Genomic DNA, 11,809 nt, shown 5'->3' on the forward strand with positions numbered 1-11,809 from the left:
GTCACCCTACTTACACCCCATCACCCATTGTCCACTGGCCGGCGCCGATTGAGCCGTAGCGCCATGCGAATGAGGTCCCCTTCACTTTCTCAACACTCTCGCGTCTGCCGAGCGTAAGCCGTGCTCGTAATCCTGCAAAAACTCATAGCGTCTACTTCCCTCACCCGCGCATTCACTTATTCCCCGCCGCCTTTCCGACCTTCGTACCGAGGTCTCGAGCGCTTCCCTCCTCCATCAACTCATCAATTTGATGGAAGCTCGACGAGCGGCGGTGGAGGCTGCGCCGCAGGACATCAAGCGGCCACCCTGCACTTGGCGGGTAGCATACATCTCCCGCCTACCCCTGCTCACTCTACCCCCAGAGCATGTTGACAGTGTCATTAACACGTGTTGTGCCGACGCCCGAACTCACGGTGGAGAAATCGAGTCGTGGAAGGTTGCAAGCGCCGCTTGTTTGCGTGCAGCTCAAGGCCTTCTAAATGGAGATCCAGCGTGATCCCGCTATGTTCGACTTTCCCCCCTTTTTCTGCCTCGTCCGCGTCGACCCGCGTGTCGTCACGCGTCACGTACCGCCTCGTGTACCGTACTCGCTCACTCTCGACGTGCTCTGCGCGATGCGCGGGATGGGGGAGGCGCAGGACGACTCGCAGGTGCAGCGGCACTCTTCCCGGAACTTTGGACGATGTCTTTCCCCCACCTTCTCCGCGACTCCACGGGCGGCATCCCGCAGCCGACACGGTACGTTTCGACTCCTCACTCTTGCGCCGGAGCTGACATTCGCGCAGGGAGGATGCGGAAGATTGTATGCGCGCGAAGCGCGCTATTCCCCAATCTTCCGCTTTTTTCTGGGCGCACCTCGGCCCCATCTTCTTGGATTGATGGCGGACCCTGGTCTGGAAGTTCTGGCGAGGGTAGCGCGGAAGGTATAGCCGCCTGGCGCGGTATAAGAACACGGGCGCTTCAGCCTTGGATTCATCATTCCGCCTCTTCCTCTCTCTTCTCTCCCCCTTCTCTTCACCTCCCTCCTTACTCTTCGTCTATCCTATTGAGCTCTGCCTTGCATCGCTTTGTGTTTCTTATCTGACACGTCCTAGATGCGGCTCGCTCTCATGCATAGGTTTGTCAATTCATCGCCTTGCCTTCACTCATTACTGACTCGAGTTCACAGTTAGTAATCCGGGACTCCTGTCTTCAGTAAGCTTTTCACTTTGCTTATTTTCGGTCACTAATGATTCCGCAGGCTACTTCGACTATGTCCGCTTCTCGGCGATGACCAACACGACGCGGCGGCGTCTCTCCGCGTGTCCCGACATGCGCTGCGCTTGGTCAGTGCCGCCGTTTACTACGACGCCGACGTGGAATGACACGTTTGACGCCGACAGTGATGTACGCTGTACGAGGAGCCATGGACGTCTCCCGCTCGCCATGAATCGCAACGTCAAGCAGTCGCTGACTTCGATTGCGAACACCGACTGCAACCAGTCCGCACAGCGACGGCGGACGTCGCCGTACTCTCCGGTGAGCACAACTCCCTGGATGTCGTGCCTCGTGGTCCGCGACATTACTCACAGAATATCGTAGCCACCCGCCATCATCCACGTACGCGCGACGACAGTGGTCATGTCCGCGCTCACCCGCACCTCCCAATTCATTTGCCCGACCCGCCCTCTCCGCCGCCCTCAGCGCTGAGGTGCATATCGACGAAGACGCTGAACGCATCTCGTGTCCCAATGAGAACCGCGATTGAGTTGGTCGACCGTGCTCCTCGCGCGACGTTACAGTATGCAACCCCGCCGTGCTCGCTGGACGTGAGAGCGCCGAGCTCACCTGTCAAGGTAAGCTTGCACGACGCCTTGACCGCATGCGACGGCTGACGCGCCCTCATATGTAGGCCTGCCCCCGATCGCTACCGCTACCGCTCCCACTCCCCCTTCTCCACCCGCCGTCATCATCGCTGTCGTCGAGGCAATGATCACGTCGGCCTCCTCGACCGTCGCCGCCCCGTGGCTTCGCGCTGTGCCCTACACGCGACTCTCAAGCCTGGGAGACCGGGGGGCTATACGCGACGCGGGAGGTCCCGGTTGAGCGAGTCGACGTCGCCGAGTACGCCTCGTGGAACGACGGCGCGTCGCCCGGAGAGCAGCGTCGGTTGCGGTGAGTATGCCGGAAGCGGAATATGTCGATATATTGTACTGACCCTTTTCAAGGCAAAATTTCCGCTGACCCCGAGCCGCCGGAGGCATGAGCCGCGGGTTCCCTCGAGTGAAGGACGCGGCGAGGGTGGGGTGCCCTTGGATTAACGGAATTGAAATGAACACTAACTTCCTGGTTACAGTCGATTTATTGGGGAAGCCGAGCCTCCGGAGGCCTTCGTGCACTTCATAGGTGAGGAACGCGAGGGAGGGGGCCCCCTCGAAGAAATAACCCCACTCCCCTTACATTGGTGCGCTTACCACCCTCTTTGCTTGTATTTTGTATCGAGGATTGACCAGTATTTTCAGGGATTCTCGCATTTCTGAGACCGCCGGAGGCACGCGTGCGCTATCTCGGCGAGAAATGCGACAAGGGTGGGGTACCCTCCCCCCCTTTCGCGAACCACTGTCCCGGTGAGTAACGTCTTCACAGCCCAAGATAAACCGCTGATCGCTCGTTACCCGGTTGTCGTCACAGCCCCCGAGCCGCCGGAGGCCTGCGCGTGCTTCCCTAGGCGAAGAATGCGTCGAGGGGGACCCCAGCCCTTCTTGCAGAAACAAAAATGGGTGGGATGCCCTTACCCCCATGCGTCGGTGAGTTACGCCTGGATAGTATCCCCGACCGCTTTTTGACCTCCCGTCCCAGATATCTTTGCGTGCCCAAACCCGCCGTAGGCACGCGCGGGATTCCCTGGCGAGGAATGCGACGAGGGTGGGGCACCCTTCCCCCTTCCACAAACACTTACCGCGGTGCGGTGAGTGATAACTCCCCGTGCTTGAATAGACCGCTGATAATTCGTTTCTTGGTCAGTCGTTGCCGGGCCCGAGCTGCCGGGAGGCCAGCGGGCCCTTCCTAGGCGGAGGGTGCGTTGAGGGGGACCCCTTTTTGCAGAGAAACCAGCTAGAATGCCCCCACCCCTTGTGTCGGTGAGTTAGGCTTCGCTAGTCCCCTGGTTCGCTTGTTGACCTACATCTTCGCAGCTACTTCTGCGACCCCCAAACCGCCGGAGGCATGCGCGCGCACCCTCGGCGAGCGGTTCGGGTGGAAGGGGTGCCCTGCCCCCTTACGGGGAGGGGTACGCTTCTGTTGGATGCACGTTGGTGAGTCGTTCGACGATTCGCCCCTGTACTTGTGAACTGACACCCCCCTTGACAGATTTCTTTCGCCTCAACCTCACGGGTGCGCCGGCGAGCGATTCGGGGGGAGGGGTGCCCTCCCCGTTACGGCGCTCCCCCCTCTTTGCCCGAAGTCGGGAGGGGTTTGACTTGCGCATGGAGTAGTAGCCTGACGACCCCCTGGCCAGAATGTTTTCGCCTTGACCTCGCGGGTGGGAGAGAAGAAGGTGGAGGACCTCCCCCGCCTTTGCGCCGTCGACGAAATGGGGGGATTGCCTACGACGGCAGCCGGATGATGGGTGGATTCGAGAAAAGGTGCGTAACCCCATCCATTTCTTTGATCGTTTCCTTTTCCTCCCACCCCCTGCGAATCGCGGAGGTGAAGGAGATGGGGAGACTTATGAATTCACCACCCCCTCGCTAACATCTCCCCACCACCTTTTCGTCCCTCCCCCCTCCGCTTCGTACCCCCTCCCTTTATTTCTCTACCCCTCCCCCCTTTTCCACCTACCTCGCCCTTCTGCTTCCAACCTCTCCCCCCTCCCCCTTCGCCCTCCCCCCTTACCCTTTCTCCTCCTTCGCCCTCCTCCCCCTCGCCCTTTCTCCCCCTCCCCCTCGACAATACTGCTTCGCCCCACCCCTTCCTAACGAGTTTTCTGCTCATTTCGTACCCCTCCCCCTTCCCCCCTCCCCCCTCGCACCTACCCCCCTTCGCAATATCGCCCCCCTCGTCCGTCTAATTCGAGTACTGACTCAATTTCAGGGTCCCCTTTCTACCCTACCCCCACCCGCCCCCTCGCGTGAAGGCCATTTCCCTCGCCGCGGCCGAAGAGAGTCTCGAGCCCGAGATGGAGGAGGACTCGACGTGCAAATGAGACGAGTCGAGGAATAGGACGAGTGATGGGGACGCGAGAGGGACGTGGATGAGCATGGAGGGAGTCGATGGGGAGGGCGAGTTGATCTGAGGAGGGAGGGGGGAAGGTGGAGGGCAAGTTGATATGCGGCGGAAGGGAGCGAAGCGGCGGTCTTGACGAGAAAACCGCGGTGGGGGAGTTGATGTGAGGCGGGAGGGAGGCGAAGGGCGAGGGTGCGATGACGGCGACGAGGGAGGGGAGAGATGACGAGGAGAGGTGGGGGTTGACATCGAAGGGAGGGGTGCGCGATCAGTGAGGTGAGGGGGTGCGAGCGCGGCGTTGCGAAGGGGTGGGAAAATCGGGGTGAGGGTCAGATCGAAGGAGGGGGGATGAAGTGAAGGGCGTGGGAGCGGGTGATATGGGACGAGAGGGAGCGAAGCGACGCTCTCGACGTGAAGGCCGCGGTGAGGGAGTTGATATGCGGCGGGAGGGAGGCGAAGGGCCAGGTGCAACGATGGCGACGAGGGAGAGGGATGTCGAGGTGGAGGGGAGGGTTGAGTTCGGGTTTGGGGGGAGGAGCGCACGATGAGCGAGGGGGATGCGAAACGGGAGGATGCGAGGAGCTACGAAGGGGGAGGTGTCGTCTAGGTGAGGGTCATGTCGGGGAAGGTGGGGCGAAAGGCGTAAGGGCAGGTGAGTGAGCGCGTCTGGGGGTGGGGTAGGGGAGCTGGCGAGAAGTCGGGGGCGCGGCATGTTGGGGTAAGTACCGACCTTCACGAGGGCGAGGGCGACGCGACTCTGTGCACTGTGTACTACAATCCTTCGTAGTGTAGTGGACCTGTAGTAGCTTTACAAAGAATGAAATCCCCTTTCTCCCCCTTCGTTGAGCGAGAGCGAGTTGAGCAATGAATCGGATGAGCAGGAAGTCGGCGACTCGTGCTACGCACCTGGACCACCGTCATCTCCCTGTATTTGTAAGTCATCTCGAACGACCTCCTCCCTTGTCCATCTCATGCCTCCGCGTCGCGTCGTGTCGTATCGTGTCCCCCTTCACCCCTCACCTTATCCCCCCTTCTCACGTTTGTCGACGCTCGCATCACTCTACAACTCGACGAACAAAATTCTATTGACTATCCTACACATTCTCCTACGTACTACCGTGCACGACGAAGGTGGGGTGGAGGTGGGGGGATGATCTAACGGGTGGGAGGGGGCGAGGCGAGTACGTACTCCTCCCCTCCCCCTTCTTCGCGCGCTTCACCCTCCTTCTTCCCTCCCCCTTCTCCCCTCCCCCCTTCTCCCCCTCGGCCCGCCACGCCCTGCCCCTTCTTGCCGCCCTCCCTCAACGCCGAGCCCGTACTTTGGCCAGCCGAAGCCCTGCGCGAGAGTAGGCGGCGCGGCGAGCGGGAAGAAGGGGACATTGAGTATCGGCATCGGCGCGGGCTCGTCGGGTGGTAGCAGGTTCTCCGCCGCGCGGACGACCTTCTCGGAAGGAGGGAATGGGATACCAGTCATGCGTCCGCACGAGAACCCGTCTCTCGCGCTGTCCGGCCACGTCGTGGGGTGGATCCCAAGCACTTCAAGCCCACCATCCCAACCGTCGCCATTCTCACCAAAGCGGCTGAAAAGCACCGCCTTCCCTCGCACTTCGCCTAGCCGCGGTATGCGGTTCTCGAGGTACCACATCTCCTTGCCGCCGGGCCCGCTGAACATCTCGGCGTGCACGGCAGCGGAGAACTTGGGTGCCGGCGTGGTCGCGAAGTCTTCCTGCTTGATGGAGACGACGAGCGTCTCGCGACAAGAAGCAGGGGCAGTGAGGAAGGCGTGCATGGTCGTAAGGATGTCATGGAAGGGAGTGCGTTGCGGAGTTATGCCATGGTAGGCGATGAGGCGGTCCTTTACGAGGGCAAGGCGGATGTCGAGCACACGAATGCCGGATTCGAGCTGAACTGAGAGGGGAGTATCGATCGATTGGCACTGTGCGACAGGCCAGCCATAGAAGGCCATGCTGTGCGGAGTGAGTGGTCGAAGAGAGCGAAGAGATGTTAGGCGCACCTATCATGGGTTCCAGGCAAGAGAAGAGAAGATAAAGGGCACCCGTCGTGCATATCCGAAAGAAACCCCGCTGTACTTCGGCGGGGGAAAAGGTAAAGTATGCGATGGTGGCGGCGAATCTAGCAAGTTGTTAATGAGAGAAGGAGGGAGTGTTTGTACACCACGCACCTTGCGGCAGTAAACCCGCCATGGACAATCCTCCGAGACGTCGATGCTTCTCCAGGAAGGCATTGCGATGGTCGAGGCGCGAGTGACAAGATGCTCATGTTCTATGGTCCACTTCTGCGCCTTCTCCCCTAGTGCGAGGAGAGCAAGCGTGATGCCATCCTCGGAGCAATGGCTCGGAATGCGCGTCGACGTCGCTTCGGAGGGCTGCAACGCCACCGAGACCTGAACATTCGCATTGGAGGTGCGCCGACCGCACAGGATGCCATCATTGGATAAATTAACGAGTGTGAGTTCCATTGAAGACGACATGAAGTACGCAGGAGCGTCGCGCCAGACAGCGCCGAGGCAGGTGGCGGTTGAGAACAAGGGAGTCGACTTTGCATGACATGCGCGCCGAGCGCCTAATTACCTCCGAGATCACACGTGACTTATGTTCGACTTTCCGAAGTTTATACACATTCTATTCTTCCCCACTTACTGCTTCCCCGCCTACTGCTTCGCCGCCGCAAAAGCGGGCTGGTCCTTAATGTACTCCTCCCACGTCGTGAGAGGCTCGTCGACAAGCTACGACAACGATGAGAATACGCGCGAATGGAGGGACGAACATCACTCACGGACACGCTCCAGTCCAGCTTGTCGCCACCGTAGTACCCGAACTCGTAGACGAGACGCATGTTCTGCAGCAGTTCTTCCTGTATGGCCTCCGGGTACCCCCGCGCAGCAAGCGTAGCCTTATACTCGTCGCCCGTCTGCCGCTTGTATACCGCGTCCTTCCCGAAAACCTTCTTGAAGCCGTCGACGATCTGGATCGGTGTCGTATACGCCGTCGCGCCATAGACGCGCTTGCCAAGCGTCTCCTCGCGCTTGAGGAATATGGCCTTGACAAACTTGCCCGTGTCGTACTCGGCCGCGAAGAGCGGGATTGGGGCGTCGTCGGGCATGGGCAGGGCGAGTGTCCACTTGCCGTCGGGCGAGATGGAGAGGGTCTGCCCGGGAAAGTTGGACATGTAGAAGCCGGCGAGGAAGTAGGTAGCGGGGATGCCGAGGTCGCGGATATACTCCTCGATCGTGGCCTTGCTGTCGAAGTGGGCGACCTTCGAGAGGACGCCCTTGCTGACTGAAAACGCTTGAGTTCAGTTGAATACGGACTCTGGCAAGGGTGCTCACGCTTCGTGACATTGAGCACGCTGCTCCAGATCGTATGTTGGACGCTCTCCTCCTGGGCGCAGCCGTCAGCAACCTGAAAGCCAGCAGAGATAGCAATTCAGTGCATGTACCTTGCAGACATCCGCGATATTCTTGCCCTGGGCGACCTCTCTGTCGCCATTGAGGTACTCCCAGAAGTTAGTGACCGCAAAGACGCCGTACGAGCCCTTGATCGCGCTACGCAGCGAGTCCTTGTCATCCAAGTTAGCCTGAGAAGCGTGAGTAATGTGTCCGACCCAGGAAAGAAAAAGGGATTGACATACAGAGACGACTTCAGCACCCTTGGCCGCAAGCGCCTTCGCGCTGGGCTTGTTCACGTCCCGCGTCACCGCGCGAACAACGAACTTAGCCGAGGCGGTGGCGTCGCCAAGTATGCTATCGACGACAGAGCCGCCCTGCTTTCCAGTGGCGCCAAAGACGGTGATGATCTGCTTGATCATGTCGAGTGTGTGTGAACGAGGAAGTCGAGGAGGCGGTGAGGAAGTTGATTCCACCAGGTCAACAAGCACAAGCCTTTATACTCACCAGAGTCGGCTCGAGAGTGGGACGAGAGATGTTCCTGTTTCTCAGCCAACATCTCTGATTCTTATGAAGCAGGATCGCGCGTCGTCCGGCCGATTCAGCAGGTCAGGAGAGCGGGTAAACTCGACCGGCTGCGTCAACGGTGCTGATCACGCTGCAGCGTATCCTCTCGTCGAAAGGTCGTCTTAGGGCTTCCAAATCACATAAATTCCGTATGTGAGAGACAGAAGTAGGTCCGGGTCCCAGCCTCGTGATGGTACAAGTCCAAGAAGCATTTCTTTCCTCTTTCGGAAAGGTCACCGAGGTGCGCTTTTGCACGTGCTCGATGACATCATCGCAGTACTTGGTCTGCCGCTGGCCCACTTTTTTTTTTTAAAAAAAAACTCTGCACTTCTATACCGCTACAAGCTAAGGTGAAGCTAAGACGCGGTCCTCCGCCAGAACTCCCTCCATCCGGAAGCCCGGCAGGGCCCTTCGCATACCCGTGGTGATAATCTACTAGTCCCGAGGCTGCTGCTCGTACTGCTGTCCGTCGCGATACTGTGGTTGAGCTGAATGGTGATATAATAGGTAAAAGCACTCTGTGCGTGTGTCGTGTGTCTCGGGGTATCGCAAACGAACAAGAAAAAGGGTGATAAGGGACGGGGAAAGGTACCTAAGCACGGGGTTGGGCTGCCGGGCCTCCTATCCATCCTCGCCGTTCTCGTCGTCCTGTCGTACCTCGGGTTCCTGCTCCCAGGTAGGGAGTGATGGAGGTGCACGGGGTGCACCGGTTTTGGTGAATGCGCCGGACGCCGCTATGAATTCCGTGAGGGCTGCGATCCCCTTCTTCGTTCCCAATAGAACCGGGAGCGAGAGGCCGCGGGATGCGTCACGGAGTAGGTAGCGGTGCTCCTCGTATTGTGGGCATTCTGCCAGGATATGTTGTCGTGTCTGTAGGAGTTCCCCGCAGGGGCCGCTGGCCCACTTGTTTAGACTAGAAATCTGCAAACCATTGTAATCGAGCGACGTCCTATCGAGAAGCATGACTATCTTGTACAGTACCACCATCCGGTCGGTATCAGAGACCAGGTATATTCGTAGTAAGCTTGGTTAGTGCCACAATCCTGTGTTCGTCCTCCGCCTGTCCCTCCTTCCTCGAAAGCAACATCTTCTGCGTCTCCTCGCGTAGTTTCTGAAGGGTTCCATCCTTCTCATCCTGTATGGCGTTTTCATACCTCACGTCTAGTTCTCTGAGCTCCGGCAGCAGGACTGGCGCGCCCGCGCTGCACGTCAATGCGTCCATGAGAGACATCGACATCTCCAACCACGGCAAGTCGACCGAGGGCAGCCACTGCTCGCTTAGCTTACAGATGGAAAGATGCGCGATGCGAGGCAGAGTCCGAAGGCAGTCCACTAGCCGAGCGCTGTCAACGGAGTACCGCTGGCGCACGTTCTCGAGACTCAATCGACGCAGCGAAGGCGAGTGCTGGGCGAAGGCTGCCAGCCGCGTCGACGACAACGGCCAGAGCGATATGGCTCTGAGCGTGAGATGCTCGAGCGGCGGCGCGCGAATGTGCTCGAGGAGCCAGTCCGTGTATCTCGACAGCCTGAGCCAGGCCAGATGCGGAAAGACGAAGGGTGTCGCGATATCGGTAAACGGATCCGCAGACTGGCGAGGGCGCGTCGAACTGATGTCGAGGCTCTCCAGCGTCAGATGGCATTGTTGCAGCATCCTCGCAATGAGCTCCCAGTCCCGGGGGTTCGCCTCGAACTCCGTGTTGACCATCAAGCACAGGTGCGTGAGGTGCCACAATTGCGGGATCTTGAGCCCCGCGATGACGGGGTCGTGCACCTTGAGCGTCAGCCGCCGCACGTTCCACGCGCAGGTGAAGAGGTCGAGTGGGACCATCGGCGGCGGGACGTCCGCGGACTCGCGCGTGAACTCGAGCGCGACGGACTCGAGGGCGGAGAGCTGCATGGTGGGTGTGTCGGAGGGGAAGGTGTTGTAGGCGGAGCCGCGCCAGATGAGCGAGCCCCACTGCGTGGCGCGCGAGAGCAGGAGGCGCCAGAGCTTGGGTCGTCTCCAAAGCGGGCCGCCGAGGGTGAGATGAAGAGGCACGGAGGCGATGATGGAGAGGCGGAAGTCCAGAGCATGCAAGGTATTGCGAGTGACTCGGCCATTGTAGAGGACAATGTGATTCCACAGACGGGGCGTGCCGAGGGCTACAGCACGCCAGGTCGTGCACGTCTGCAGAATCGAGTGGCAGACCTGGATGTTGTGGAAGGACACATCGTCCTCAGCAACCAAGGTGAATATTTCAGCGAGCAGCTCGGCCGGCAGCCGCCGCACTGGCGCGAGCACGGCGCGGCTGACTTCCAGTTGGGCGGTGAGCATGGTACGCAAGCTCTCCAAGCGCTGGATCTCCGCGCCAATATGCGCCCTTTCTTCGAGTATGATGGAAGATATGTTGGTTATCGTGCGGGCCTCTTCGGCATCAGGGAGATGTCGGTCGCGCAGAATCTGGCAGTTCGCATGCGAGGACGCCAGCCGTAATACGTATTCAAGTGATGGGTTCATGGCGGTCTGAGAATATATATGAGCAATTAATATCGGTGTGATCTGAGTAGCGTACAGACGCAGATACACCGTCAAGAGCAAGAGGCATACAGAAGTCTCAAGAGTCGGTGGCGGTCGGAAACGGAGACGCGTGTCATCCATGCGAGTTAGTCGTAATGAGCGGCCATGTGAGCTTACATAGAGATAACGTTCCCTTGGCTTGCGAGAGATAGGCGATATGTTGTTGTCGAGCATTGTATGCCTTCAAGGTCTAGATCAGCATTCAATGGCAGGTGAGCTTTGCGTCGCTTCAGTCCGTCGGCGGGTCACGGAAGTGAGGAAGCATAACCATTGAGCGGCTTCCTTCGAGAAGCAAGACCCTTGAAAGCATATGATTCCTTTCCAACGACCTGTTGTCCGGAAGGAAGATTTGGAGAACAGTGCCGGGGTTGCGTTCGAACACAAGCACGGAATTGAACAATTCGGGACTTGCCGAAACAACGGCTTACGCGATCACGGGACATGGCGTGACGTGACCCGCACGCATAAATGACACTGACGCGTCTTGCTCAACGCTTTCATCTGCATCGTTCTCTGGCTCTTCTGCATGCATATGATCATATTTTCATACTTTTTGATGGCCATACTTTGAGGGGCTATACTGAGCAAGGGTGAGGCGGTGAGTAGTTATGCTTCATCAGATCACTCACACCTAGTGCATATACCCACCCCGATTTGACGTGCAACATCACGACTATCAGAAGTAGGCCAGTGTCATCTTCTGCAGCCCTGCATACAAAGTTACGCTCATTCACCGCCCCTTAGCTATCCACTCGTACAATCATTTTAAGAAGTACCCTAGTCACATCCAGGAGATCAGGACGCCCAACTCTTCTGGCCTTCAATCAGATGGATCGGCGCGTCTCCTCGTTTGCTACCGACATTTCACCCCTTACCAGCACAACCGAGCGCGGCGCATATCGATCGTGGCTTATAAATTCGCCTCAGACGACATCATGACTGCTGGGCGGCGCCATTGGCGCCCAGCTGGTCTGATCAACTGCAGCGGCAAACACTCTGTGCTCAACAGTCCAACCAGACCTGAAACAAGGCAGCTGGAATCAACAGACTCGACAGGCCCGTGACTGGTTAGTAAG

General features: G+C 58.8%; 7 protein-coding genes across 7 annotated transcripts; 3 read left to right on the forward strand and 4 right to left on the reverse strand.

Moving 5' to 3' along the window:
• Positions 1 to 503: 503 nt before the first annotated feature.
• On the forward strand, positions 504 to 2,085 carry SCHCODRAFT_02485926 (uncharacterized protein; the record flags this gene model as incomplete). The annotated part of the gene is made up of 6 exons (XM_003036205.2): positions 504 to 738; positions 1,241 to 1,325; positions 1,383 to 1,518; positions 1,572 to 1,722; positions 1,782 to 1,835; positions 1,892 to 2,085. 6 exons carry the CDS (start codon positions 504 to 506, stop codon positions 2,083 to 2,085), a joined length of 855 nt encoding a protein of 284 aa, XP_003036251.1.
• Positions 2,086 to 2,670: 585 nt separating this feature from the next.
• SCHCODRAFT_02006084 (uncharacterized protein) lies at positions 2,671 to 3,122 on the forward strand. Its single transcript, XM_050341510.1, has one exon. It carries the CDS (start codon positions 2,756 to 2,758, stop codon positions 3,047 to 3,049), a length of 294 nt encoding a protein of 97 aa, XP_050202652.1. The 5' UTR covers positions 2,671 to 2,755; the 3' UTR covers positions 3,050 to 3,122.
• Positions 2,785 to 4,327, forward strand: SCHCODRAFT_02006037 (uncharacterized protein). The gene is made up of 6 exons (XM_003036204.3): positions 2,785 to 2,786; positions 2,839 to 2,947; positions 3,004 to 3,119; positions 3,174 to 3,293; positions 3,349 to 3,623; positions 4,072 to 4,327. Exons 3-6 carry the CDS (start codon positions 3,099 to 3,101, stop codon positions 4,181 to 4,183), a joined length of 528 nt encoding a protein of 175 aa, XP_003036250.1. The 5' UTR covers positions 2,785 to 2,786; positions 2,839 to 2,947; positions 3,004 to 3,098; the 3' UTR covers positions 4,184 to 4,327.
• A 1,063-nt stretch (positions 4,328 to 5,390) lies between these two features.
• On the reverse strand, positions 5,391 to 6,850 carry SCHCODRAFT_02006100 (uncharacterized protein). The gene is made up of 3 exons (XM_003035393.3): positions 6,386 to 6,850; positions 6,218 to 6,336; positions 5,391 to 6,170 (listed from the first exon to the last, which is right to left on the reverse strand). Exons 1-3 carry the CDS (start codon positions 6,692 to 6,694, stop codon positions 5,420 to 5,422), a joined length of 1,179 nt encoding a protein of 392 aa, XP_003035439.2. The 5' UTR covers positions 6,695 to 6,850; the 3' UTR covers positions 5,391 to 5,419.
• A 24-nt stretch (positions 6,851 to 6,874) lies between these two features.
• Positions 6,875 to 8,031, reverse strand: SCHCODRAFT_02595361 (NmrA-domain-containing protein; the record flags this gene model as incomplete). The annotated part of the gene is made up of 5 exons (XM_003035392.1): positions 6,875 to 6,949; positions 7,000 to 7,502; positions 7,553 to 7,625; positions 7,663 to 7,800; positions 7,855 to 8,031. The coding sequence occupies 5 exons, from the start codon at positions 8,029 to 8,031 to the stop codon at positions 6,875 to 6,877; spliced, it is 966 nt and encodes a 321-aa protein (XP_003035438.1).
• Positions 8,032 to 8,797: 766 nt separating this feature from the next.
• On the reverse strand, positions 8,798 to 9,139 carry SCHCODRAFT_02482788 (uncharacterized protein; the record flags this gene model as incomplete). Its single annotated transcript, XM_003035391.2, has 1 exon — positions 8,798 to 9,139. The coding sequence occupies one exon, from the start codon at positions 9,137 to 9,139 to the stop codon at positions 8,798 to 8,800; it is 342 nt and encodes a 113-aa protein (XP_003035437.1).
• A 34-nt stretch (positions 9,140 to 9,173) lies between these two features.
• SCHCODRAFT_01210820 (uncharacterized protein) lies at positions 9,174 to 10,774 on the reverse strand (the record flags this gene model as incomplete). Its single annotated transcript, XM_050341250.1, has 2 exons — positions 10,729 to 10,774; positions 9,174 to 10,679 (listed from the first exon to the last, which is right to left on the reverse strand). Exons 1-2 carry the CDS (start codon positions 10,759 to 10,761, stop codon positions 9,174 to 9,176), a joined length of 1,539 nt encoding a protein of 512 aa, XP_050202653.1. The 5' UTR covers positions 10,762 to 10,774.
• Positions 10,775 to 11,809: the final 1,035 nt, after the last annotated feature.

This window comes from Schizophyllum commune, assembly GCF_000143185.2.
Source record: "Schizophyllum commune H4-8 unplaced genomic scaffold SCHCOscaffold_1, whole genome shotgun sequence".
NCBI lineage: Eukaryota > Fungi > Basidiomycota > Agaricomycetes > Agaricales > Schizophyllaceae > Schizophyllum > Schizophyllum commune.

Bases quoted from the DNA above. Each gene is read 5' to 3' on its own strand.
- SCHCODRAFT_02006100 (XM_003035393.3), bottom strand. From the start codon at position 6,694: ATGTCGTCTTCAATGGAACTCACACTCGTTAATTTATCCAATGATGGC. The intron at 6,337-6,385 runs GTGCGTGGTGTA...ACAACTTGCTAG, and splicing joins GGCGGGTTTACTGCCGCAAG to ATTCGCCGCCACCATCGCAT. The intron at 6,171-6,217 runs GTGCGCCTAACA...CACTCCGCACAG, and splicing joins TTGCCTGGAACCCATGATAG to CATGGCCTTCTATGGCTGGC.
- SCHCODRAFT_02006037 (XM_003036204.3), top strand. From the start codon at position 3,099: ATGCCCCCACCCCTTGTGTCG. The intron at 3,120-3,173 runs GTGAGTTAGGCT...ACATCTTCGCAG, and splicing joins TGCCCCCACCCCTTGTGTCG to CTACTTCTGCGACCCCCAAA. The intron at 3,294-3,348 runs GTGAGTCGTTCG...CCCCCTTGACAG, and splicing joins CTTCTGTTGGATGCACGTTG to ATTTCTTTCGCCTCAACCTC.
- SCHCODRAFT_02006084 (XM_050341510.1), top strand. From the start codon at position 2,756: ATGGGTGGGATGCCCTTACCCCCATGCGTCGGTGAGTTACGCCTGGAT.